The sequence below is a fragment of the Balaenoptera borealis genome, assembly GCF_965194805.1.
Source record: "Balaenoptera borealis genome assembly, chromosome: 12".
Classification (NCBI taxonomy): Eukaryota; Metazoa; Chordata; class Mammalia; order Artiodactyla; family Balaenopteridae; genus Balaenoptera; species Balaenoptera borealis.
In genome coordinates this window covers 52,081,705-52,106,332 of record NC_138869.1, presented here as the reverse complement: position 1 = coordinate 52,106,332, position 24,628 = coordinate 52,081,705, and the positions used below count along the sequence as shown (strand labels likewise).

Here is a 24,628-nt window from a genome sequence, read left to right as displayed (position 1 = left end):
CTTTTTTTATTGCTGACTACTATATGTAAAAAGCGTTCAATGTCATTAGTCGTTAGGAAAATATAAGTGATATGCCACTTCATACCCTCCAAGATGACTATAGGAAAACCTGACGGTAACAAGTGTTTGTGAAGATATGGAAAAACTGGAACACACTGCTGTTGCGAACATAAAATAGTGCAGCCAAATGGTATGTTTGGAAAAGTTAGACAATATGTTAAAAAGAAGATGAACACATTTTCACCAGATGACCCAGCAATTCTTTTTAACATCTTTATTGGACTATAATTGCTTTACAATGGTGTGTTAGTTTCTGCTTTATAACAAAGTGAATCAGCTATACATATACATATATCCCCATATCTCCTCCCTCTTGCGTTTCCCTCCCAACCCCCCTATACCACCCATCTAGGTGGACACAAAGCACCAAGCTGATCTCCCTGTGCTATGCAGCTGCTTCCTACTAGCTATCTATTTTACATTTGGTAGTGTATATATGTCCATGCCACTCCCTCACTTCGTTCCAGCTTACCCTGCCCCCTCCCCGTGTCCTCAAGTCCATTCTCTATGTCTGCGTCTTTATTCCTGTCCTGCCCCTAGGTTCTTCAGAACCTTTTTTTTTTTTTAGATTCCATATATATGTATTAGCATACAGTATTTGTTTTTCTCTTTCTGACTTACTTCACTTTGTATGACAGAGTCTAGGTCCATCCACCTCACTACAAATAACTCAATTTCGTTTCTTTTTATGGCTGAATAATATTCCATTGTATATATGTGCCACATCTTCTTTATCCATTCATCTGTTGATGGACACTTAGGTTGCTTTCATGTCCTGGCTATTGTAAATAGAGCTGCAGTGAACATTATGGTACATGACTCTTTTTGAATTATGGTTTTCTCAGGATATATGACCAGTAGTGGGATTGCTGGGTCGTATGGTAGTTCTATTTTTAGTTTTTTAAGGAACCTCCATACTGTTCTCCACAGTGGCTGTATCAATTTACATTCCCACCAACAGTGCAAGAGGGTTCCCTTGTCTCCACACCCTCTCCAGCATTTACTGTTTGTAGATTTTTTGATGATGGCCATTTTTTTTTTTTTTTTGATGATAGCCATTCTGACTGTTGTGAGGTGATACCTCATTGTAGTTTTGATTTGCATTTCTCTAATGATTAGTGATGTTGAGCATCCTTTCATGTGTTTGTTGGCAATCTGTATAACTTCTTTGGAGAAATGTCTATTTAGGTCTTCTGCCCATTTTTGGATTGGGTTGTTTGTTTTTATGATATTGAGCTGCATGAGCTGCTTGTAAATTTTGGAGATTAATCCTTTGTCAGTTGCTTCATTTGCATATATTTTCTCCCATTCTGAGGGTGGTCTTTTGTCTTGTTTATATTTTCCTTTGCTGTGCAAAAGCTTTTAAGTTTCATTAGGTCCCATTTGTTTATTTTTGTTTTTATTTCCATTTCTCTAGGAGGTGGGACAAAAAGGGCCTTCCTGTGATGTATTCCATAGAGTGTTCTACCTATGTTTTCCTCTAAGAGTTTTATAGTGTCTGGCCTTACATTTAGGTCTTTAATCCATTTTGAGTTTATTTTTGTGTATGGTGTTAGGGAGTGTTCTAATTTCATTCTTTTGCATGTAGCTGTCCAGTTTTCCCAGCACCACTTACTGAAGAGACTGTCTTTTCTCCATTGTATATTCTTGCCTTCTTAATCAAAAATAAGGTGACCATATGTGCGTGGGCTTACCTCTGGGCTTTCTATCCTGTTCCATTGATCTATATTTCTGTTTCTGTGCCAGTACCATACTGTCTTGATTACTGTAGCTTTGTAGTACAGTCAAGTCTGGGAGCTTGATTCCTCCAGCTCCGTTTTTTTTCTCAAGATTGCTTTGGCTATTTGGGGTCTTTTGTGTTTCCATACAAATTGTGAAATTTTTTGTTCTAGTTCTGTGAAAAATGCCATTGGTAGTTTGATAGGGGTTTCACTGAATCTGTAGATTGCTTTGGGTACTATAGTCATTTTCACAATGTTGATTCTTCCAATCCAGGAACATGGTATATCTCTCCATCTGTTTGTATCATCTTTAGTCTCTTTCTTCAGTGTCTTATAATTTTCTGCATAGAGGTCTTTTGTCTCCTTAGGTAGGTTCATTCCTAGGTTTTTTTTTTTAAATAAATAAATTTATTTATTTATTTATTTATTTTTGGGTGTGTTGGGTCTTCGTTTCTGTGTGAGGGCTTTCTCCAGTTGCGGCGAGTGGGGGCCACTCTTCATCGCGGTGCGCGGGCCTCTCACTGTCGTGGCCTCTCCCGTTGCGGAGCACAGGCTCCAGACGTGCAGGCTCAGTAGTTGTGGCTCACGGGCCTAGTTGCTCCGCAGCATGTGGGATCTTCCCAGACCAGGGCTCGAACCCGTGTCCCCTGCATTGGCAGGCAGATTCTTAACCACTGCGCCACCAGGGAAGCCCCCATTCCTAGGTATTTTATTCTTTTTGTTGCAATGGTAAATGGGAGTGTTTCCTTAATTTCTTTCATTAGTGTATAGGAATGCAAGAGATTTCTGTGCATTAATTTTGTATCCTGCAACTTTACCAAATTCATTGATTAGTCCTAGTAGTTTTCTGGTAGCATCTTTAGGATTCTCTATGTATAGTATCATGTCACCTGCAAACAGTGACAGCTTTATTTCTTCTTTTCCGATTTGGATTCCTTTTATTTCTTTTTCTTCTCTGATTGCTGTGGCTAAAACTTCCAAAACTATGTTGAATAATAGTGGTGAGAGTGGGCAACCTTGTCTTGTTCCTGATCTTAGTGGAAATGGTTTCAGTTTTTCACCATTGAGAACGATGTTGGCTGTGGGTTTGTCATATATGGCCTTTATTATGTTGAGGTAAGTTCCCTCTGTGCCTACTCTCTGGAGCGTTTTTATCATAAATAAGTGTTGAATTTTGTCAAAGCTTTTTCTGCATCTACTGAGATGATCATATGGTTTTTCTCCTTCAATTTGTTAATATAGTTTGTCACATTGATTGATTTGCGTATATTGGGGAATCCTTGCATTCCTGGGATAAATCCCACTTGATCATGGTGTATGACCCTTTGAATGTGCTGTTGGATGCTGTTTGCTAGTATTTTGTTGAGGATTTTTGCATCTATGTTCATCAGTGATATTGGCCTGTAGTTTTCTTTGTGACATCTTTGTCTGGTTTTGGTATCAGGGTGATGGTGGCCTCGTAGAATGAGTTTGGGAGTGTTCCTCCCTCTGCTATATTTTGGAAGAGTTTGAGAAGGATAGGTGAATACTCTTCTCTGAATGTTTGATAGAATTCGCCTGTGAAGCCATCTGGTCCTGGGCTTTTGTTTGTTGGAAGATTTTTAATCATAGTCTCAATTTCAGTGCTTGTGATTGGTCTGTTTATATTTTCTATTTCTTCCTGGTTCAGTCTCGGAAGGTTGTGCTTTTCTAAGAATTTGTCCATTTCTTCCAGGTTGTCCATTTTATTGGCATATAGTTGCTTGTAGTAATCTCTCATGATCCTTTGTATTTCTGCAGTGCCAGTTGTTACTGCTTTTTCATTTCTAATTCTAGACTTGAGTCTCCTCCCTTTTTTTCTTGATGAGTCTGGCTAATGGTTTATCAATTTTGTTTATCTTCTCAAAGAACCAGCTTTTAGTTTTATTAATCTTTGCTATTGTTTCCTTCATTTCTTTTTCATTTATTTCTGATCTGATCTTTACGATTTCTTTCCTTCTGCTACCTTTGGGTTTTTTTTCGTTCTTCTTTCTCTAATTGCTTTAGGTGCAAGGTTAGATTGTTTGAGATGTTTCTTGTTTCTTGAGGTAGGATTGTAGTGGTATAAACTTCCCTCTTAGAACTGCTTTTGCTCCATCGCATAGGTTTTGGGTCGTCGTGTTTTCATTGTCATTTGTTTCTAGGTATTTTTTGATTTCCTCTTTGATTTCTTCAGTGATCTCCTGGTTATTTAGTAGTGTATTGTTTAGCCTCCATGTGTTTGGATTTTTTCCTGTAATTGATATCTAGTCTCATAGCATTGTGGTCGGAAAAGATACTTGATATGATTTCAATTTTCTTAAATTTACCAAGGCTTGATTTGTGACCCAAGACATGATCTATCCTGGAGAATGTTCCATGAGCACTTGAGAAGAAAGTGTATTCTGTGTTTTTGGATAGAATGTCCTGTAAATATCAATTAAGTCCATCTTGTTTAATGTATCATTTAAAGCTTGTGTTTCCTTATTTATTTTCAGTTTGGATGATCTATCCATTGGTGAAACTGGGGTGTTAAAGCTCCCTACTATGATTGTGTTACTGTCGATTTCTCCTCTTATGGCTGTTAGCATTTGCCTTATGTATTGAGGTGCTCTTGTGTTGGGTGCATGAATATTTACAGTTGTTGTATCTTCTTCTTGGATTGATCCCTTTATCATTATGTAATGTCCTTCTTTGTCTCTTGTAATAGTCTTTATTTTAAAGTCTGTTTTGTCTGATATGAGAATTGCTACTCCAGCTTTCTTTTGATTTCCATTTGCATGGAATATCTTTTATCATCCCCTCACTTTCAGTCTGTATGTGTCCCTAGGTCTGAAGTGGGTCTCTTGTAGATAGCATATATACATGTCTTGTTTTTGTATCCATTCAGCCAGTCTATGTCTTTTGGTTGGAGCATTTAATCCATTTGCATTTAAGGTAGTTACCGATATGGATGTCCCTATTACCATTTTCTTAATTGTTTTGGGCTTGTTATTGTAGGTCTTTCTGTTCTCTTGTGTTTCCTGCCTAGAGAAGTTCCTTTAGCATTTGTTTTAAAGTTGGTTTGCTGATGCTGAATTCTCTTAGCTTTTGCTTGTCTGTAAAGGTTTTAATTTCTCTGTCGAATCTGAATGAGATCCTTGCTGGGTAGAGTAATCTTGGTTGTAGGTTTTTTGCTTTCATCACTTTAAATATGTCCAGCCACTCCCTTCTGGCTTGCAGAGTTTCTGCTGAAAGATCAGCTGTTCACCTTATGGGGATTCCCTTGTATGTTATTTGTTGTTTTTCTCTTGCTGCTTTTAATATTTTTTTTTGTTTTTAATTTTTGATAGTTTGATTAATACGTGTCTTGGCATGTTTCTCCTTGGATTTATCCTGTATGGGACTCTCTGCGCTTCTTGGACTTGATTGACTATTTCCTTTCCCATATTAGGGAAGTTCTCAACTATAATCTCTTCAAATATTTTCTCAGTCCCTTTCTTTTTCTCTTCTTCTTCTGGGACCCCTATAATTCGAATGTTGGTGTGTTTAATGTTGTCCCAGAGGTCTCTGAGACTTTCCTCAATTCTTTTCATTCTTTTTTCTTTATTCTGCTTTGTGGTAGTTATTTCCACTATTTTATCTTCCAGTTCACTTATTCGTTCTTCTGCCTCAGTTATTCTGCTATTGATTCCTTCCAGAGAATTTTTAATTTCATTTATTGTGTTGTTTATCATTGTTTGTTTGCTCTTTAGTTCTTCTAGGTCCTTGTTAAACGTTTCTTGCATTTTCTCCATTCTATTTCCAAGATTTTGGATCATCTTTACTATCATTACTCTGAATTCTTTTTCAGGTAGACTGCCTATTTCCTCTTCATTTGTTTGGTCTGGTGGGTTTTTGCCTTGCTCCTTCATCTGCTGTGTGTTTCTCTGTCTTCTCATTTTGCTTAAATTACTGTGTTTGGGGTTTCCTTCTCACAGGCTGCAGGTTCGTAGTTCCCATTGTTTTTGGTGTCTGCCCCCAGTGGCTAACGTTGGTTTAGTGGCTTGTGTAGGCTTCTGGTGGAGGGGACTGGTGCTTGTGTTCTAGTGGATGAGGCTGGATCTTGTCTTTCTGGTGGGCAGGACTGCCTCCGGTGGTGTGTTTCGGGGTGTCTGTGACCTTATTATGATTTTAGGCAACCTCTCTGCTAATGGGTGGGGCTGTGTTCCTGTCTTGCTAGTTGTTTGGCACAGGGTGTCCAGCACTGGAGCTTGCTGGTCGTTGAGTGGAGCTGGGTCTTAGCGTTGATATGGAGATCTCTGGGAGAGCTTTTGTCGTGTGAGATCGTGTGGAGCTGGGAGGTCTCTGGTGGACTAATGTCCTGAACTCGGCTCTCCCACCTCAGAAGCATAGGCCTGACACCCGGCCAGAGCACCAAGACCCTGTCAGCTACACAGCTCAGAGGAAAAGGGAGAAAAAAAGAAAGAAAGAAGGAAAAATAAGATAAAATAAAATAAATTTATTAAAATTAAAAATTAAAAAAAAGGAAAGAAAGAAAGAAGAGCAACCAAACCAAAAAACAAATCCACCAGTGATAACAAGCACTAAAAACTATACTAAAAAAAAAAAACCAGACAGACAGAACCCTAGGACAAATGGTAAAAGCAAAGCTACACAGACAATATCACACAAAGAAGCATACACATATACACTCACAAAAAGAGAAAAAGGAAAAAATATATATATCCACGAAGCCCAGGCCTCATTCTCTGCAGATAGCTGGGGACCTTGGTTTTAGGTTCATCTCTGATGTACATTCTCTGAAGCCGAGTCCATTTCTCAGGAGAAAGAACAGTTGTGTGAGGGAACCGTTGACTGAAACTGCCCTCCTTGGCCAGGCACGATGCAAACCGCTTGTGTGAGTTGTCTCACAACACGAGGTCCCTTCCCAATAAGGAACATGGTGCTGCTGCCAAAAAGTAATGGGGAGAACTGGGGAGAGGCCGAAAGGACCCAGCAATTTTGAGGCAGGAGATAGATGGGCCCCAGGGTGAGCAGCTGGAGTTTGTCCCCTGTGGACAGATACTCCAAAACAGCAGGAGGAAGGAGAAGCTAAGCCCTGCCCAGATAAGAGATAAAAGACCACATATTCCTCATTCTCGAAGTCAAGACCATCCCAACTACACACACACACGCACATGCACACGCACACGTGCAGAGAAAGGCTCCTTGAAGGTCAAAAAGGGTGAGGGCACCACCCTATAGTAGGTGATGTCAAGCTACCCATAGGCCTCTTCACTAGAATCCACCTTGGCTAAGAGATGCACGTGCGCACATGGGAGTGAGGCAGGAGACAGATGGGCTCCAGGCTGGGCATTTACAAGTGGTCTCCTGTTTACATTTCCTGAGGAAGGAGGCAGGTGGGCTCTAGGCTAGGTATTTACAACCAGCCTCCTGTTTGCACTACGAGATAGAAATAACAACAGCAACAGGGTAAATAGCGGGACTTTGTCTCCTGAGGACACTTTAAGATAACAGTCACAGCAGGGAAAGAAAGAGGCTAAACACTGTCTGAGTAAAGGATCAAGAGGTCACATGTTTCCCATCCTTGGGGCAAGGGAGACACTGCACATGTGCAGAAAGGCTCCTTGGGGGTTAAAAAGGAGGGGGCGCCACCCATAATAGGTGATGCCAAGGCCTCTGGGCTGGAATCCATCTTGGAAAAAAGTTGTGCACGCATGTCGGGGAGGGTCCTCGGGCAGGTCAGGTGTGGAAAAAGAAACCAGATAATTGGCCAAAGGTAAACAAAGACCCAGAAGGACTGCCCTATATAAATGATTTAACCGCCTCTTTACTGTGCTCCTCATTAGGGGGGACGCCCACACCCTTTCTCTCCCGGTGTGCATCTATGCCTTGCTTGTCTTCACTAAAGAAACTTTCTCTGTGTGCTCTCCCACTTGTTGTGCTGTGTCTCTAATAATAAACTTTGTACCTGTTTTTGCAGTTTTTGCCTCCTTGAGAAATGCATTTTTCAATGGAGGCAAGGGCCAGGGGAATTTAGCTTCCAGCCTCTAGCCCCTGGTGGACTAATGGCTCGGATTCCTGGTTTTCATCCAGGCTACCCAGGTCCAATTCCTGGGCAGAGAACTAAGATCTTGCTTCAAGCCACTGCCCGCTGCTGCCTCTCCAAGATCGGGAAGACACAGATATGCCAAATTCGGACTCAGAACCAGGCAAAGCAAGATGACTGGCCAAGGAAAACCAGAAGAAATGCCCCATAAAAGTGATTCAAACTACCATGAGGGCACGACTCTCTCTCTGAGCCCGCTCGTGTGTCTATCCACATGTACTCTTTTTCCTCCTAATAAATGCTTTACTTGTTTCACTACTTTCTGACTCAATGTAGAAATTCATTTCTACACTGCTGACAGGCCAGGGCCTTGTGACAGGCCACTGTTCCCTGGTGGTCTAGTGGCTAGAATTCAGCGCTCTCACTGCTGCAGCATGACTTCAATCTCTGGCTGGGGAACTGAAATCCTGCTTCACGCCGCTGCAGGCCGAGGCCACCTGAGATCAATTTCACCCCTAGGTATCTACTCAAGAGATGTGAAACAGTTTCGTAGCAAGACTTAAACAGGAGTATTTAGAGCACTGTTATCCAAAGTAGCCCAAAATTGCCAACAGTTCAAATTGTAACCAAGCAAGACCCTATAGAGCCTTCCTGGGACAGACCCTTCCTCCACCTCCTCTGCTTTAGCTCCTCTCTAAGCACCTAGATAAAAGTATCTGATGGCACATTCCCTGAGTTGTTTTATAGATGCTAAAACCCCCACCGAATGGAAGAAGTTAATTACTTGATGACCATGAGTGCATAGCCCCCAGACCTACTGGCACCTAAGGACTGATAGTGTTAACGCCTGTGACACTGCCCTGTTACCTCACCATCAACCAGTCAGAGAACTGGGCACGAACTTATCACAAACCCTGAGATGCCTCTCCCTCATCTTGTTTTCTTTTCCTTTTTTTAAGGATTTATTTATTATTTATTTTTGGCTGCGCCGGGTCCCAGTTGCGGCATGCGGGATCTTTTGTTGCGGCGCGTGGGCTTCTCTCTAGTTGTGGCATGCCAGTTTTTCTCTCTCTACTTGTGGCATGCAGGCTCCAGAGCACGTGGGCTCTGTAGTTTTCAGCACGCAGGCTCTAGTTGAGGTGCGCGAGCTCAGTAGTTGTGGTGCGCAGGCTTAGTTGCCCCGCGGCATGTGGTATCTTAGTTCCCTGACCAGGGATCGAACCCAGGTCCCCTGCATTGTAAGGCAGATTCTTTACCACTGGACCACCAGGGAAGTACCATCTTGCCTTTAAAAATGCTTTGCTGGACTTCTCTGGTGGCACAGTGGTTAAGAATCTGCCTGCAAATACAGGGGACAGGGGTTCGAGCCCTGGTCTGGGAAGATCCCACATGCCGCGGAGCAACTAAGCCCGTGTGCCACAACTACTGAGCCTGCACTCTAGAGCCCGAGAGCCACAACTACTGAGCCCATGAGCCACAACTACTGAAGCCCGCGCACCTAGAGCCTGTGCTCCTCAACAAGAGAAGCCACCATAATGAGAAGCCCACGCACCACAATGAAGAGTAGCCCCCGCTCGCCGCAACTAGAGAAAGCCCACACGCAGCAACGAAGACCCAACACAGCCAAAAATAAATAAATACATAAATTAATTAATTAATTTAAAAAAAATGCTTTGCTGAGGGACTTCCCTGGCCGTCCAGTAGTTAGGACTTGGCTCTTTCACTGCGGTGGCCTGGGTCGGGGAACTAAGATCCCACAAGACACACGGCACAGCCAAAAACAAAAAAAAACCCCAAAAACACAAACGCGGTGTCAGTAGATTGGCTGCACGAGGGTGAACGGACCCAAGTTTGGTTTGGTAACGCAATGTCCATCGAATGATAAGTAAATAAAATGTGGCATGTCCATACAACGGAATATTACTCTCAATAAAAAGGAATGAAGTGCTGATACACAGAAGTTCCTTGAGGGCAGGGTTTCTGCTTGCTTTGTTCACTGATGACCAGTGTGCCTGGCATATAATAGTTGCTCAATAAGCATATGGTGAATGAACAAATATAAATTACCTTATTAAACAATTTATTTTTAAAAGATTTTATTACATTTTGAAAAATGGCCATATTGACAGTCATAAAAAAGGCCCATGAGAACACTTCAAGTAGGAATACAAAAATAATCTATATTAACAAGTTTGCTATTCATGCACACTGCACCATCACTAACCTCACTGTAAGTTTCGGAACCTGTGTATTGTTGGAGCTTCTGATGCAAGACTCAAAGGAGATTATGGCAGTACTGAAGGAAAAAAATAATCTGGCCGACATCAACTGTAAAACCTCAGCTACGGGCTTCTATTTTAAAAAGATAAAAGGTTTTCCCAATATTTACAGCTTTGAAACGGTAACCTCTAACTGCAGGCTGCCAGCTGCCACAGGTGTGCACAGGTGCAGAGAGTTCATAAGAAACTTGAGGGTCAGCCCCCCAACCCCCACATACACAGGTAATAGTCGTGGCTCTTAATTCAGCTCTACTAAGTGCGCAAGGGCAGGTCTTACTTCTATAAGAGGGAAAAAAGTCTCCAAACAAGGTAGGTAGTTGATCGGGATCCTTATGATTCATTCATTTCTTTTCTTTTAAAAGTAAGTTTTCAGCACGCAACTTTTCTGACTCCTGGTCAGTAATTTTTAAGAAAAGGAAAAGAAAAAAAATTAAGGCTCTAATTCTTGCAGGAAGAGTTATTCTCGGCATTCATTAAGTTTAAATTTCAAACTACAAACTATAATTTTCCGTTTGTAAACTACTTTAACAGTAAACAAGAATCTCATGTGTATGATAACTGACTGAATTATGCTTACAATAGCAATGGCTGAATTTTTTTTTTTTTTTAAATTCAGGAGGTTCCCTGAAGAAAGCAGTTACGTGATTCAATAATTAAATTAAATCTTAACTAAATCATCATTTAAAAACCAGAATGAGTTTATGCGGCACAATTTTCAGGAGTTTACCTCAGCAAGCCTGATGTTTTCCTTCTTCAGCCGCACTACGTACTGGATCTTCTGATGTAGGTTTTGGTGACCTACCAACTTCCCATTTTCCTCGGCAAGACACTCCACCTGCTTCCTTAACATTTCCATCTCCTGCAGGTAAATCAATCCAGGGAAGGGAAAATGAGCTGCTTTTAATTTTTCTTTTAAAGTAACATTATTTCATGCCTTCCAAGAGCACAGGGAGGGAGAGACAGAGCCCAGGTTCCCAGCTTTCGTGACCAGACATCTTTGCATGCACTGGAGCAGCTGTAAACCACAGGATGCCCAATCACAGCCAGGAGACTTATGCTGATCGGCTCTGTTAATAAAAACCAACACACAAATGCACCTGGCATGTTCTCTCCTTTTCTTCATACAATTCTTCCAGCTTTGATCTTAGTTGTTCCTTTTCTTGGAACGCTTTAGACTCCAACATTCTGACTCGTTCAACTTCCTCAGTCATTGTAAGGTAGTCGGTCTCTTTGTTCTGAAGGGCACTCTGGAGCTGTTCTAGGCTGTAACAGTAACTATCGTGTTATGGTCTCCCAAAGGGACGTAATTATAAAACAGTACTCAAAACAGACACTTGTCACCCAAGCCCAGAATTTTTATTTGAAAGTATCACTAATATTCAGCCCTCCCCTTTCTGACAGCACAGGAAGATAGCAAGAGTTGCAGATACACTTTTTTATGGTTGTTTTACCCAAAACTTTCATTTTGGAAAGCTCCACAAACCGTTTTTTACACAACAAAAATTTAGAATGGAAACTTTTAGATCTAGCCCTCAGAGCAAACTGTTACTTAAGTATTGTTATAGTCTGCATGGTTTATTCAGTGCCCCATATCTTAGAGTAATCATTTCTGGTTTCAAAAACTGTTTCTCAGATGGTGGGACACTAGTCATTTCTTCAAGGATGTGCTATTTAGAATTTATACACTTCATGCAACTATCAATTGAAAATAAACATTAAAAAGAAGGGTTACCCATGGATGGACCTAGCGATTGTCATACTGAGTAAAGTTAAGTCAGACAGAGAAAGACAAATATCATATGGTATCGCTTATATGCAGAATCTAAAAAAAAAAAATGATACAAATGAACTTATTTACAAAACAGAAACAGACTCATAGACTTATATTATGAATTTATGGTTACCAGGGGGGAAGGGAGGCAGGGAGGGATAGTTAGGGAGTTTGGGATTGACATGTACACACTGCTATATTTAAAACAGTGTTGGATAACCAACAAGGACCTACTGTATAGCACAGGGAACTCTGCTCAATACTATGTAACAACCTAAATGGGAAAAGAATTTGAAAAAGAATAGATACATGTATATGTATAACTTAATCACTTTGCTGTACACCTGAAACTAAGACAACATTGTTAATCAGCTATACTCCAATATAAAATGTTAAAAAAAAAAAGAATAAAATTGTGTTCAAAAGGGGGAAAAAAAAAAAGAAGGGTTACCAAACAATTATACAGAATTTCACAAAACTAACTGAATTCTATAAGCTTCCCAAAGAAACAAATGCTTTTTATTTATTTTACAATGCATATGGAATAGAAAGCTGATGATTTAAGTGATGTCATACACAGAATTAAAGATACCACTTAAGGCCAACAGTCTCTAGGGCGGTGTTTTCAGACTACATTCCGTGGAACCTCAGGAGGACAGTGTGGGAGTGAGGGCACTGATGTTCTCCCAATTCATCTGGAGCTGTTCTGCATTTGCCTTATGTGTTTCGCTTTCGTTTCATGAAAAGGCTTTGTGGCATGGCAGACACTGCAGCTGCCTACCCAACAGCCAATCCCTTGCTTTTTATAGAAACTCAGTTTATTCAGAGGACGAGAAAGGGAGAGGAGAAGCACACCCAGTTCCCAAAGATTAGTAAATAATCACTGGTCTGAGCTAAAACCATGGTTATCTCTACCCCACCGCCAGATACTGGTTTTCTCAGCTTGCCCTGCAGGCATGCTAATTCTGGATAAGGAGACACAATGAATCTTGAGGGTTTCTGGGAGTTTTTTTCCCTGACAAAAGAAAGTCCTTTTGAACCCACAACACTGCAAGCTCTGATCCTCCTGTTTATGTTGTTTGGAGCTGCAGCAGCCATCTTGTAGCCAATAGGTCACAAGCAAGAGTACCAAAAGCAGAAGAATGGGAAGGGTCTGGGTCAGTGATGGCATCACTGAGTCAATGCACCTCCAGACCTCTTGTTATATGAAATCCAACATCTGCCTACACCACTGTTGGCTTGGTATTCAGTTCTTTGTAGCTTTTTAAAAGCATCGTCACATACACGTGTGGATAATGCAATGTTTAAAATTGCTGCCGTAGGCTGGGACTGATAAAACCGTGTGTGCCATTTTCTGGAGGTTGCTTCGCTTGCCACAGTGTGGGCTCCTGTAGTCCCAGGGACACTGTAGCACTGGTTACTAGATCATGAAATAAATTACATATCAGCTTGGATAGCTTTTATTCTTTTTGCTAGAAGGTCTCAAATGGGTATTATCTATACTTCTGGTGGATTCTCATAGATCCTGTAAGTGATCCAGATTTCTATCCTAGCCCTACAGCTAACTGGCAAGGAACCGGTCCCCAAACTGCTCAAATGCAGATGAAAGTGTTGAACAAAGTTCTGTTCCACACCTATACTCTATTGAGTATATGAGTCTATGATGCAAATGACTCAATAAATGAGTAACAAATCTTTCACAAGTTGGGTGGTCTTTGTCAGCTGATCATTAAAAAGATTTTTTTTTTTTTTGGCCGCACCATGCGGCATGTGGGATCTTAGTTCCCTGACCACGGATCGAACCCATGTCCCCTGCAGTGGAAGCGCAGAGTCTTAACCACTGGACCACCAGGGAAGTCCCTAAAAAGAATTTTTGATGACATGTCACTATGTAATTTCTGGCATATTAACTTGGATGGAGTTCAAATAATTGAAGGACAACATTCTAACAAATGTGAATAAGATTTCTCAGCCTTTATATCTATAAAAACAAAAAAGTAGGAACAGAATTGATAGTGAATACTGATTCCAGAATTAAGTGCAACAGAATGAGCTAATTAAAGAAAAAGCATTAAGATAAAATGCATTGAGAGATGCATTTCCAATAAAATTTTACTTGTATAATAATTATTCATAAAAATTTACAATAAATTCAGGATACTTTAATAATTGTAATGATAACTCAATCCAGAAAAAATATAACACTTAGAGCCATATGAATATAATAAATTTTTACAAATTACTTGTAATTTGCATACATATTTTCATTGCTAAGTTATACGATAGGGCAGTCAACAAAAAATTTTCCAAACAATATATTAAATTAGGATATAACTCTGCATGGGTATAGAATGGAAACTTAATTTCAAAGGAAAAAGGAACAATGTAAAATTTTAGACTTACGAATTTCTTCAGGTATTTTTTAAATGGGTAGAAAGTACCAGATCAGTTGGATAACTTTTAAAAGAACACCACAAAAGCTTTATTTCTAAATGTCACTATTTTCAGTATGTCAAAACTTCTATCCTTTGCAATAATTTAAACTTACAATGAAAAATTTTAGACATAGTCAAGTCCAAAAATGTGCAAGAGGGTATATGGTGTTTCAAAATTCTTTTAGGAGGTGAAACAAGTGAAAATGTTTGAGAATCGCTGTTCCTGATGAGATCTATTCTATTCAGAGAGTACAATATCTTTCTAACGTTTTATCACTTTGTTAATACCAACCAGTTTACTTATTTTGAACTTGATAGAAAATACAGTGTATCTTGTTTATCAAAGAATGAGGCAGTTTATAAGATTACATAAATTAAAATACAAGAACTATATGAATAAAATAAAATCATGTCCATAGAAAACATATAAAGAGACACAAGGTCAAGACCAGAAGAATTCATAGTATTGATCTATGGGTCTGAGAGGGCCTCAAGGTTTTAAAGCAGAGGAAACCAGAAGCGAGAAGGAAACCTGGTCAGTTATATAGTTCTCATTGTCCATGAGGAGAAAACCCATCAATTCCCCCAGGGAAGCTAAGGTTTTCCTGGCACTTATTTCTTTAAGTTTTTTTTTGGAATGGTTTCATATGAGGAACCCCTTTAGCAAGTGGTATTTAAGAAAAGAATTTTGTAAATATCTATTATGTTCAAATACTACTGCAGAAAGGAAAGAATTTACTTACCTTCTGGATATTATAAGCATTTCTTCCTTTAGAGGAATACTGGTTGGTATTAATAAACGATCAACAAGAACTTGAATTCAAAAGAGTGTACTTACTCTGCTTTCATTTTTAGCATTTCTTCAACCAATTTATTCTATAAGAAGATTAAAGAAAGAGAAAGAAAAAATGACTTAAGTTCTTAACATTGCCAAACAAAAGACTGAAAGTAATCAGTCCGCTCTCCCTAATGGTAATATAACCAATTAAAGCAAATTCCTTTACAATACATGCATCTCAATGTTCATAATGGCACTATTTACAACAGCCAAGACATGGAAGCAACCTAAATGTCTATCAACAGATGAATGGATAAAGAAGATGTGGTACATATGGACAATGGAGTATTACTCAGCCATAAAAAAGTATGAAATAATGCCATTTGCAGCAACATGGATGGACCTAGAGATTATCATGTTAAGTGAAGTAAGTCAGAGAAATATCATATGGTATCACTTATAGGTAGAATCTAAAAATAGATACAAATGAGCTTATTTACAAAACAGAAACAGACTCACAAACATAGAAAACAAACTTACAGTTACCAAAGGGGAAAGGGGGAGAGGGATAAATTTGGACTTTGGGATTAGCAGATACAAACTACTATACGTAAAGTAGATAAACAACAAGGTCCTACTGTATAGTACAGGGAACTATATTCAATATCCTATAATAAAACATAATGGAAAAGAATATGAAAAAGAATACACATATAGGTATAACAATCACTTTGCTGTACATCAGAAACTAACAGAATATTGTAAATCAACTATACCTCAATTAAAAAAAAAAAAGGGACATCCTTTTCTACAATCCCAGCTACACACACATAAAGGGGGTACCTATTTACAACCGTTCATGTATTGTGCCCTTTAAGGCCTCAAAGAGGCACTCGATACTTGCTTCTAAATGGAGAATTCTGTGTGAGCAGTAGGCTTACCGTCTAGGCATGAAGACTAATTCACTCTTAATTCTCAGCTATAGCTAAATACTGATGGTAAATATCAAACTTAACAGGAATATAAAAAAGACAAAATTTCAATAATAAAATGATTTCTAAAATATATAACCATAAATGCTAACTATAAAAACATTTTTCACACAAGAAAAAAACAACTATTATGTAAAAAAAAAATCATACTTTAGCAAGTCTTTCTTTGATTTCTTCTTGTTCATTCTTCAGCTGCTGCGTGTCTGAATGATTCTGTTCACTGCGTAGATTAGGAAGGGAGGATGAGAAAAGTGTCAAATATATTCAAGTATCGATTTCGTATCTATTACATACAGCAATGCCAAGATGTGCAAAGAAGAGCTAATTCTGTGGTGATTAGGTCAAGTTAGCACAGTCAATAAGCGTGATCAACACATGAGGATGAAATAAGGTACCTCCCCAGCATTTGGGATTCCTTCCATACAAAAGTGAGATGAGCAAAGCTGGGAAATCTAATTACAGGGTTTGGTTGAGAATAAAGTATTAACTTAGAGCAGTACCATCTGAAGATCATATGTGAACAAAATGGGGCTGAAAGGACAGTCCAGGTGCCTGGCATGAATGTGACTGGCTGGGTCGGGATGGTGGGGGAAACACAGGACACACATGGGGGCAGGGAGGGCCCCTCACGCTGGCCTGTCCCGTGGAGCCTCTGATGCCCCCTCTTTGCTTTGGATTTCAGGTCTGGGACTGCTGTAGCCCTTTTTATTTATTATTTTTGGCCGCGATACGCGGCGTGCGGAATCTTAGTTCCCCAACCAGGGATCAAACCCGTGCCCCCGGCCACCAGGGAATTCCCTGCATTGGATATCATAGTCAGCTGGCAATTTTCTGATGCCACTCGGGCTTCCCATACATGCTGACACCAAGAAGGGGATTCTCTGAGCACCAGACATAAATCCCGTCATGGAAAAGAAACACTCCTCTGTACAAAGAAAATTACATTCTGGACTATACATCAGTATCATGTGAATTTGATTAATGTGAGGCCATCTCTGTGAGCCTGACCAGGCTGGATAATAAATTGAGTTTCTGTGGGCAGCCCCTGGATCAGGAGACCAGCCCCCCTAGCAGAACCTGCCTGAACGCCACTGGCTTCTCTAGAAATCTCTCTCTCACTGGTGAGTAAAGGATCATTCCTTGAAGGAAAACAGAAGCTACATTAGTTTCTTCCACTTAATGAATCTGACAGCCTAGATAAAAATGGTAGTGAGGAAAACACCCCAAATCATTAGGGTAGATGTGTTTTCTGTTGTCTAATCCGGGGCGGGGGGGGTAACTTTTTCTGTCAAGAACCAGACATAGGTTTTGGGAGCCATAAGGTCTCCGGCACAGCTATGCAACTGGGCTGCTGTAATGCAAACGCAGCCACCGTGATATTTATATGAAAGAACCGGACTGCTCCGATAGAAACTTCAGTTACCAAACAGGCTGACCCCTGGGCTATAATTTTCTTCTACTCTAATCTTTCATGAAGAAGGTTCTGTATGGCTCCTCAGAAATGGGACACAAGGCTATGAAATAAAGTCTTTTAAATTGTGGTTTTACAAATGATCTGGAAACGTTCTAAGTTCCATGCTCAAACTAACTCTTGATAAAAGACAGTACACCAGGTACAATGCTTTTCTTTAATATGCCTGGACATGGGGGCGGAGCATATGGAAACTAGGTGAGCAGCCTGTGGACTACCTGCATCAAAATCACCCAGAAGGGGAAGAGAAACCCCTACACGAGGAGGCTTAATAAAATGAGCACCTCCTACCTCACTAAACTTGAGAAGAACCATTTAGGGGAATTCCCCGGCAGTCCAGTCGTTAGGACTCTGAGCTTTCACTGCCGAGCGCTCAAGTTCAGTCCTTGGTCAGGGAACTAGGATCCCCCTGCACCCCGCCACCCAACAAAGAACCATTTAGGAATAGGTTGTTAGCACAGCCACCATCACCGTCCTCAAATATCCACTGTCTCACTTAGGTTTGGACAGTGCGTGTCAGGGCTGCTTCTGGACAGGGGTGGGGAGCAGCGGGAGTGGGAAAGCGCCTGTTACAGACCTTCTGACAACAGCAGGAAAAGCAGACACCCCTAATCTGGGATGCTGAATTCACAGAGGGCTTCCATCCCAAATACAGACCCCCTTTGACAGACCTCAACTTCCTGCATAATCTCACAGACCACCCTCATCTCCATCCCTCACTCAGGGGTGGGATCATAAATCTACCGTGTCTACTTAAGAGCTACCATTTATTGAGTGACTCCCCTCTCCTAAGCACTGTAGCCAGCACTTTACACACGTTACATTTGGTCTTTAAAACACCTTGTATAAGAGTTATCATCTCCCTCACTTTATTGCTAAGGAAACTGAGGCACTAAGAGGTTTAAAGATGTGTCCAAAGTCACACAACTTTCAAGTGTCAGAGACAGGATATAACCTGGGTGCGGTTGCCCTTGACAAGATGCTGTGCCATTATCAGATACAACTAGAAGACTGTCTGAGTTGAGGCCAAAACACACACCACACACACACACACACACACACACACACACACACACACAACCAGACCTAACAAAACACTCCCCTGTACAGCTTCTCCTAGGAACTTGCCCCTCACCAGAAGCCAAGAAGCAAAACCAAGGAAATTCTCCCTTTTTCTGCAGGCAGAACCTTGAGACTTGTCTTGTTGACATATTTGCTCCCCGCCTCACCCCTTTCAAATACAAGTAGACAGTTTGGTTCAAGTATTTCACGTGTTTGAAATTCATTTCAATAGCTCTATAGCAGTACAAAAGTTAACAGAGTGGGCAAGATGGTGATGACCTTATTTTCCCTCTCTGGTAGAACAACCCCCTCATCAGACCTGACTGAGAAGCAGCTCCTGGAGCAGCAAGAAACATCACACGCGCTGTGAAACCTCTTCTGACCGCATTCACTCAGCTACACCCAGGCAGGCCAAGATTTAGCTCACAGACTGCTCGTGGCTCTTTCTCACCTGTTGTCCTTTTGTCTTTTAATATCATCCAGCTGACCTTGCAGGAGCCAGTTTTTCTCTCTTAACTGCTCGGCTTCCAGGCGTAGGTTTTCCATTCCACACAACTGCTCCTAATAACATCAAACCAGGTCTTTTCAGAAAACACCTTATAGTAGGCATTATTTTGCTCCCCTGGCCATGATGAGACAGGTATTCCTCTTTTAAGCTCCCTTTACACACTGAACACTGCTCTGGGTATCACTGGAGAAAAAGTAGACTATGAGAAGCTCTCAGGGGCTCTGAATGTGATTAATTTTCATACCCTCATTGTCTTAAACATAGTCTCTTATCAATATCACATAATTCGGACTTCCCTGGCGGTCCAGTGGTTAAGACTCTGCGCTTCCACTGCAGGGGGCACGGGTTCGAGCCCTGGTTGGGGAACTGGGATCCCATATGCCAGGCGGCACAGCCAAAAAAACCCCCAAACAAACCATAATTAATTAAAAATTCCTTTATGAGAAAAGATGAACAAAAGCATCTACTACTTTGGTAAATGTTTATTTGATTCTATTTATTAGATTCTAATTTTTAAAAATTGATGTGCCACAGCCTCAAAATACTTAATTGGATTCTGACTTGAAAATCATGAGCATAACCACCCAGAAGAAATAAATACTCGTCTGCAAGGAGTGTCCTTTTTGATTTACTTCTGCTTATCTATTGTTTGATTTCTTTTAACCTGATCCAATTTCTTCCAAGTACCAAGATCATGCCACATTCCTGAGATAGCAGCATACTGAGAGCCACCCCAAATAAAAAAGCCAGGAATGATCCCCTCTATGAGAAACAAAGCTTAAGAGTGATACTGTCTTCCTATACAGTAGGCTAATTTTGTTCCTAAACAAAAACTCACTGCAGAGCCATGAGGTCACAGACTATCTTCTATGGGGCATCGCATCGTCCCTACACACCCCTCTGCACCCACACTACACCTACCCAGGCACTCCTCCACGCACTTCCCACCCCTAACACCACCCTAAATATACTCTCCCACACACAAAAGCCATACCCCCCAAGTACCGGGGTGAAAAACACTAGAAGGAAGTTTAAAGAAATGGCAAACAAGAGAAACAGACAAAAGCAAATCTCTCTAACATATAAAGAATGCACCTCATTAAGAAAAAGTCCAACAATAGAAAAATGGGTGAAGGATATAGTTCATAGAAACAAAAAACCAAAAGATGCTCAATCTGACTCCTAATAAGAAAAATACAAATTTACAAATACAATGAGATAACGTGCTTCAGCTATTAAATTGGCAAAAATCTAAAAGCTGGACAGCACTGTCATGAGAGTAGTTAGTGCAGCCTGTATGATATGACACCATCGCATGAAAAACAAATGGGGCAGGGAGACAATGCTTTTGCGCCTGGTTATAGATGCGCTGGAAAGCTCTCAGAAGATAAATAAGAAACTAGCTACACCTGGAGCCTACAGGGACAGCAAACTAGGCAGCTTGGAGTCAGGTGTGAGAGGAAGACTTTTCTCCATCTACCCTGGAGTTCTGTCCCTTTTGAATTTTGGATCCTCAGTCACCATGAAAGGTACTGCTTATTTTGAAACATTAAATTCATTGAAAAAAATTACCCAGTTACCTTTATTCTGAGGATTTCAGCATTTTTGCCTTCCCTGTCTTCATTTAGCTTTGTTATAAGGTGTTGCAAAGAAATCTTGGAGGCTCTCCCATCTTCTATCTCTTGTTCTTGCGTTTCCAGGAGTTTCGCCAAATGTGTTTGAAAGTGTGGTGGTGTTTTAGGGCTCTAAAATAAAATCAAATTTCATCCAAATACCTGATGAAGTGGTTATAAAGATTTCATTGTAAATATACATGCCAAGCACGTAGAAAATACACAGGCTATGTATATAGCTTGCTATTCTAATTCTTGTCCAAGTAAAACAAATAAAACACTGGTACCTTTTTATCAAAAAAAGCAGAAAAGGGCTTCCCTGGTGGCGCAGTGGTTGAGAGTCTGCCTGCCAATGCAGGGGACACGGGTTCACGCCCTGGTCTGGGAAGATCCCACATGCCACGGAGCAACTGGGCCCGTGAGCCACAGCTGCTGAGCCTGCGCGTCTGGAGCCTGTGCCCCGCAACGGGAGGGGCCGCAATAGTAAAAGGCCCGCGCACCGCGATGAAGAGTGGCCTCCGCTTGCCGCAACTAGAGAAAGCCCTCGCACAGAAACGAAGACCCAACACAGCCAAAAATAAATAAATAAATAAAGTAGCTATTAATTAAAAAAAAAAAAAAGAATAGATTACTTCATATTTAAAAAAAAAAAAAGCAGAAAAGCTGTTAGTGAAAATCTTTTTCTGTAAAGACAAAGCTAGTCTTAGCAATTTCCAACTTGCATCGCTCACAAAATTGCTTATTCCTCCTGAAATGCACTCTTTCTTATGAAAAGTACCTGGGGATACTTGGCAGCAGAATCCATCACATGTTCTAGTTGCCTCATTTTGAAGTTATATTCATTCTTCTTCCGTTCTACTTCCTCTTTCTTTTGGTTTAGCTGGGAAAATTGAACAGATGTAAGATTACAAGTTAGAAAATAATACAGGTACATGGTCCAATTAGAACAGACAATCCTCCCAAGGCAGGCGGAAATGGACTTCTTGCATTATTTTTTCAGGGCCTGATTGATAATTTGACATTTCTCTCACAAATTTATTTACACTTTAAAAGAAACTTCTTTTTTAAGCTTCACAAGTAATCAAAGGGTCATTTGAGGAAAGTTACAAAATATATTATAAAACTACACTAGCCAAAAAAGAGGACAAAAGTCAGCCATGGGACTTCCCTGGTGGTGCAGTGGTTAAGAATCCGCCTGCCAATGCAAGGGACATGGGTTCAAGCCCTGGTCCAGGAAGATCCCACGTGCCACGGAGCAACTAAGCCTGTGCGCCACAACTACTGAGCCCCCACGCCCTAGAGCCCACGTGCCGTAACTACTGAAGCCCGCGTGCTTAGAGACTGTGCTGCGCAACGAAGAGTAGCCCCCACTCGCCGCAACTAGAGAAGCCCATGCGCAGCAACAAAGACCCAACGCAGCCAAAGATAAATATTAAAATAAAAAAAAAAAAACAAAGTCAGGCATAACCTTTGCCACAGTGGTTAGGACTTGCTGGCACGTGTCAAGGGCAGAGCGTGGGCAGGAGGACAGCCACCAAGTCTGAACACACAGAAGCAACCAGGTTGTTAAGAGCCCACAGCGCTGCTGCCCCACTACCTGCTCGCCCTGCTAGCCCACCTTTCTGAATGTAGAGAACTAGCCAAGGCAGGGACGCCATGAGCTCAACCGCCACACAGTCCTGCTCCCGCAACCCCCAAAGCCCATCCTGAGCGACGCTCACCCTGCATCTCACCTCACGCTGAAGCTCCTGGATGAGGGCGTCCTTCCTGGTCAGCTCCTCCTGGGCCGACTGCAGAAGCCCCGCGTGCTTTCTCGAGGCCTCGGTGAGCGTGTTCAGCTGCTCAGTGACGTGAGCCAGGTCCTCACAGAGCATGTCCCTCTGTTAGGGGACAATCCCCCAAGGGGAAGACTCTCTTTAACTGTGGTGTTCCAGTATCGATTTGCAAATCATTACTATGTATGATTTTTAAAACGTTAAGAAAGTTTTAAGTGAGAATCTTTTTTTTTTTTGCTTGTATGCTAATCCATTCCTAGACAAACCAAGCAGTTAATACTTAAGTCATGAGGTCCAGAGATAAATACTACGGTAAATTCATGTAAGTATCCCAGTTGAGGTCTAACCGCCCTCTGCTCCCCTCTCCCCTCAACCCCAGGTAATCTCTTAATGCTGATCTCTCCTTCCCTGGGAGGACTCCAGGCATGGGTCTCTAGTTTACCTGTTGTCTCACCAATAGATTCTAGTCCATTATACACGGGAAGGTAAACAGTTGTAAAGATGAGTACCCCTTAGCTAATTGGGGAGGGGCTGGCCAGTTCACCAGACTGTGATACAGTGTCACAGGCCACCAGACTGTGATACAGTGTCATAGGCCATCAAATTTTCAGGGAAGTAGCTTGATGGAAGGTGGCAGAGAGAATTAGAAGTCCTATAGGTTGCATACATAATTCCTATGTACACAGTGTATGTAATCTCTACCAAATTAGAGCAGAATCTATTCCCCCTAACTTTCCAGATGTGCATGTATATGTGCACAGATATATATAATAGTGTATATTACATATACATTAAACATACAGTATTACATATACATCATAGATACATGTATTGCACACACATACCTGATAGATCACAAACATCTCCACATATACTTACTCTTTTATTATATCATTTTCACTGAGTGGGCTCTATTTCATCTTATGGATGCACCACCATTTAACCCTTCACTAAATATTTCAGTTGATTTGAATTTTTCACTATTATATACATCTAATTCTCATATCTAGATTATTATTGGGTTGGCCAAAAAGCCAACCACCTCAAGCCAGTCACACCCAACTGTTCCCTTTTATGAGGATGCTCCACAAACATTCACAGGTGCCAGCTTCCCTCCCTAGCAAAGTCTTGTACTAATACTATCTTCTCCGGAAGCTCTTTGGAATTCTCCAGGCATAACCGCTCCTCTCCCTCCCTTTTCTGTGCTCCCAAGTCATTTATTACATCACAATACATCTACCTCTTAAGCTAGATTGCATGCCTCAAGGTAAGTATCTGTGTTTCAATCATTCTTCCATTCCCAAATGACAAACAGGTACAGGTTGTATGGCAGGTGGGTTCAATAAATATTTGTTGAATTTGTTTCATGGATAGTAAGAAAACTATTTCTAAAGCAGGTTCAGAGCAGTATACATAGTGGGTTACCATCTGTGTGAAAAAAGGAAAACTCAAGGTATATAGGATTAGCCAAAAATATCTCTGGAAGGATATACAAGAGGGAATGTATATTGCTTTATATATTTTGAATATTGAACCACACGACAGTACTGCTTAATTTTTTAAAAGATACATTTACATCAACAACAAGATAATTAAAACTTATTTTAGCTAAAACACAAGAAGCAATTTTGTGGTTAACCAGCCCTTTCTTTGCTCCCTGCTGCTACCACTACATCCAAGTAAATGCAGTTTCCACTCTGCTTCGTTTTCAGAAGAGGGTGAGTTACAGGAACTTAGCATGGTGTTAGCACAAATGAATGGAAATAAATCAACTAAACAAAATATAACAATCTTAGTATTATCTATCAATTGCCTAACTACCTTAGGGAAAGTGGCTCAAATTATGACTTACTCCTTTTTAAAAGTCTTCTATTTATTCATTAATAACACATAGAAACATACTGACAAGTAATAAACCAAAAAGGGTGATGATGTGTTAACATCTACCTCTATGTCCTCGGAGAGTATTCTCAGTCTAAGGGATTCTTTCAGATCCAGAATGTCCACTTCCTGTCTCTTAATCAATGCTTTGCTCTCTTCTTTGTCAACCAAAGCAGAATTGTATTTGCCCTGCAGAAAAGAAAATGATGATACAAGATCTGTCTGCTTTATTATCAGTTTATTTTTAGATTAAA

The 24,628-nt window shown here is 40.8% G+C and overlaps 1 protein-coding gene across 4 annotated transcripts in view; it reads right to left on the bottom strand.

Moving 5' to 3' along the window:
• Positions 1-2,975: 2,975 nt before the first annotated feature.
• KIF15 (kinesin family member 15) overlaps positions 2,976-24,628 on the bottom strand; it is a 119,197-nt gene continuing 97,544 nt past the window's right edge. For 3 of the 4 annotated variants that reach the window (XM_082348344.1, XM_082348346.1, XM_082348347.1), the window contains exons 26-35: positions 24,441-24,563; positions 22,452-22,598; positions 21,497-21,598; positions 20,686-20,850; positions 19,049-19,158; positions 16,215-16,284; positions 15,133-15,170; positions 11,186-11,351; positions 10,816-10,947; positions 9,889-10,480 (exon numbers count right to left, since the gene is read on the bottom strand). In XM_082348344.1, the coding sequence (XP_082204470.1) occupies positions 10,430-10,480; positions 10,816-10,947; positions 11,186-11,351; positions 15,133-15,170; positions 16,215-16,284; positions 19,049-19,158; positions 20,686-20,850; positions 21,497-21,598; positions 22,452-22,598; positions 24,441-24,563 (1,104 nt within the window). In that variant the 3' untranslated portion in view covers positions 9,889-10,429. Of the gene's footprint in view, positions 6,189-9,888; positions 10,481-10,815; positions 10,948-11,185; positions 11,352-15,132; positions 15,171-16,214; positions 16,285-19,048; positions 19,159-20,685; positions 20,851-21,496; positions 21,599-22,451; positions 22,599-24,440; positions 24,564-24,628 lie in introns of those variants that run through there. The other variant, XM_082348345.1, reaches the window with a different exon arrangement.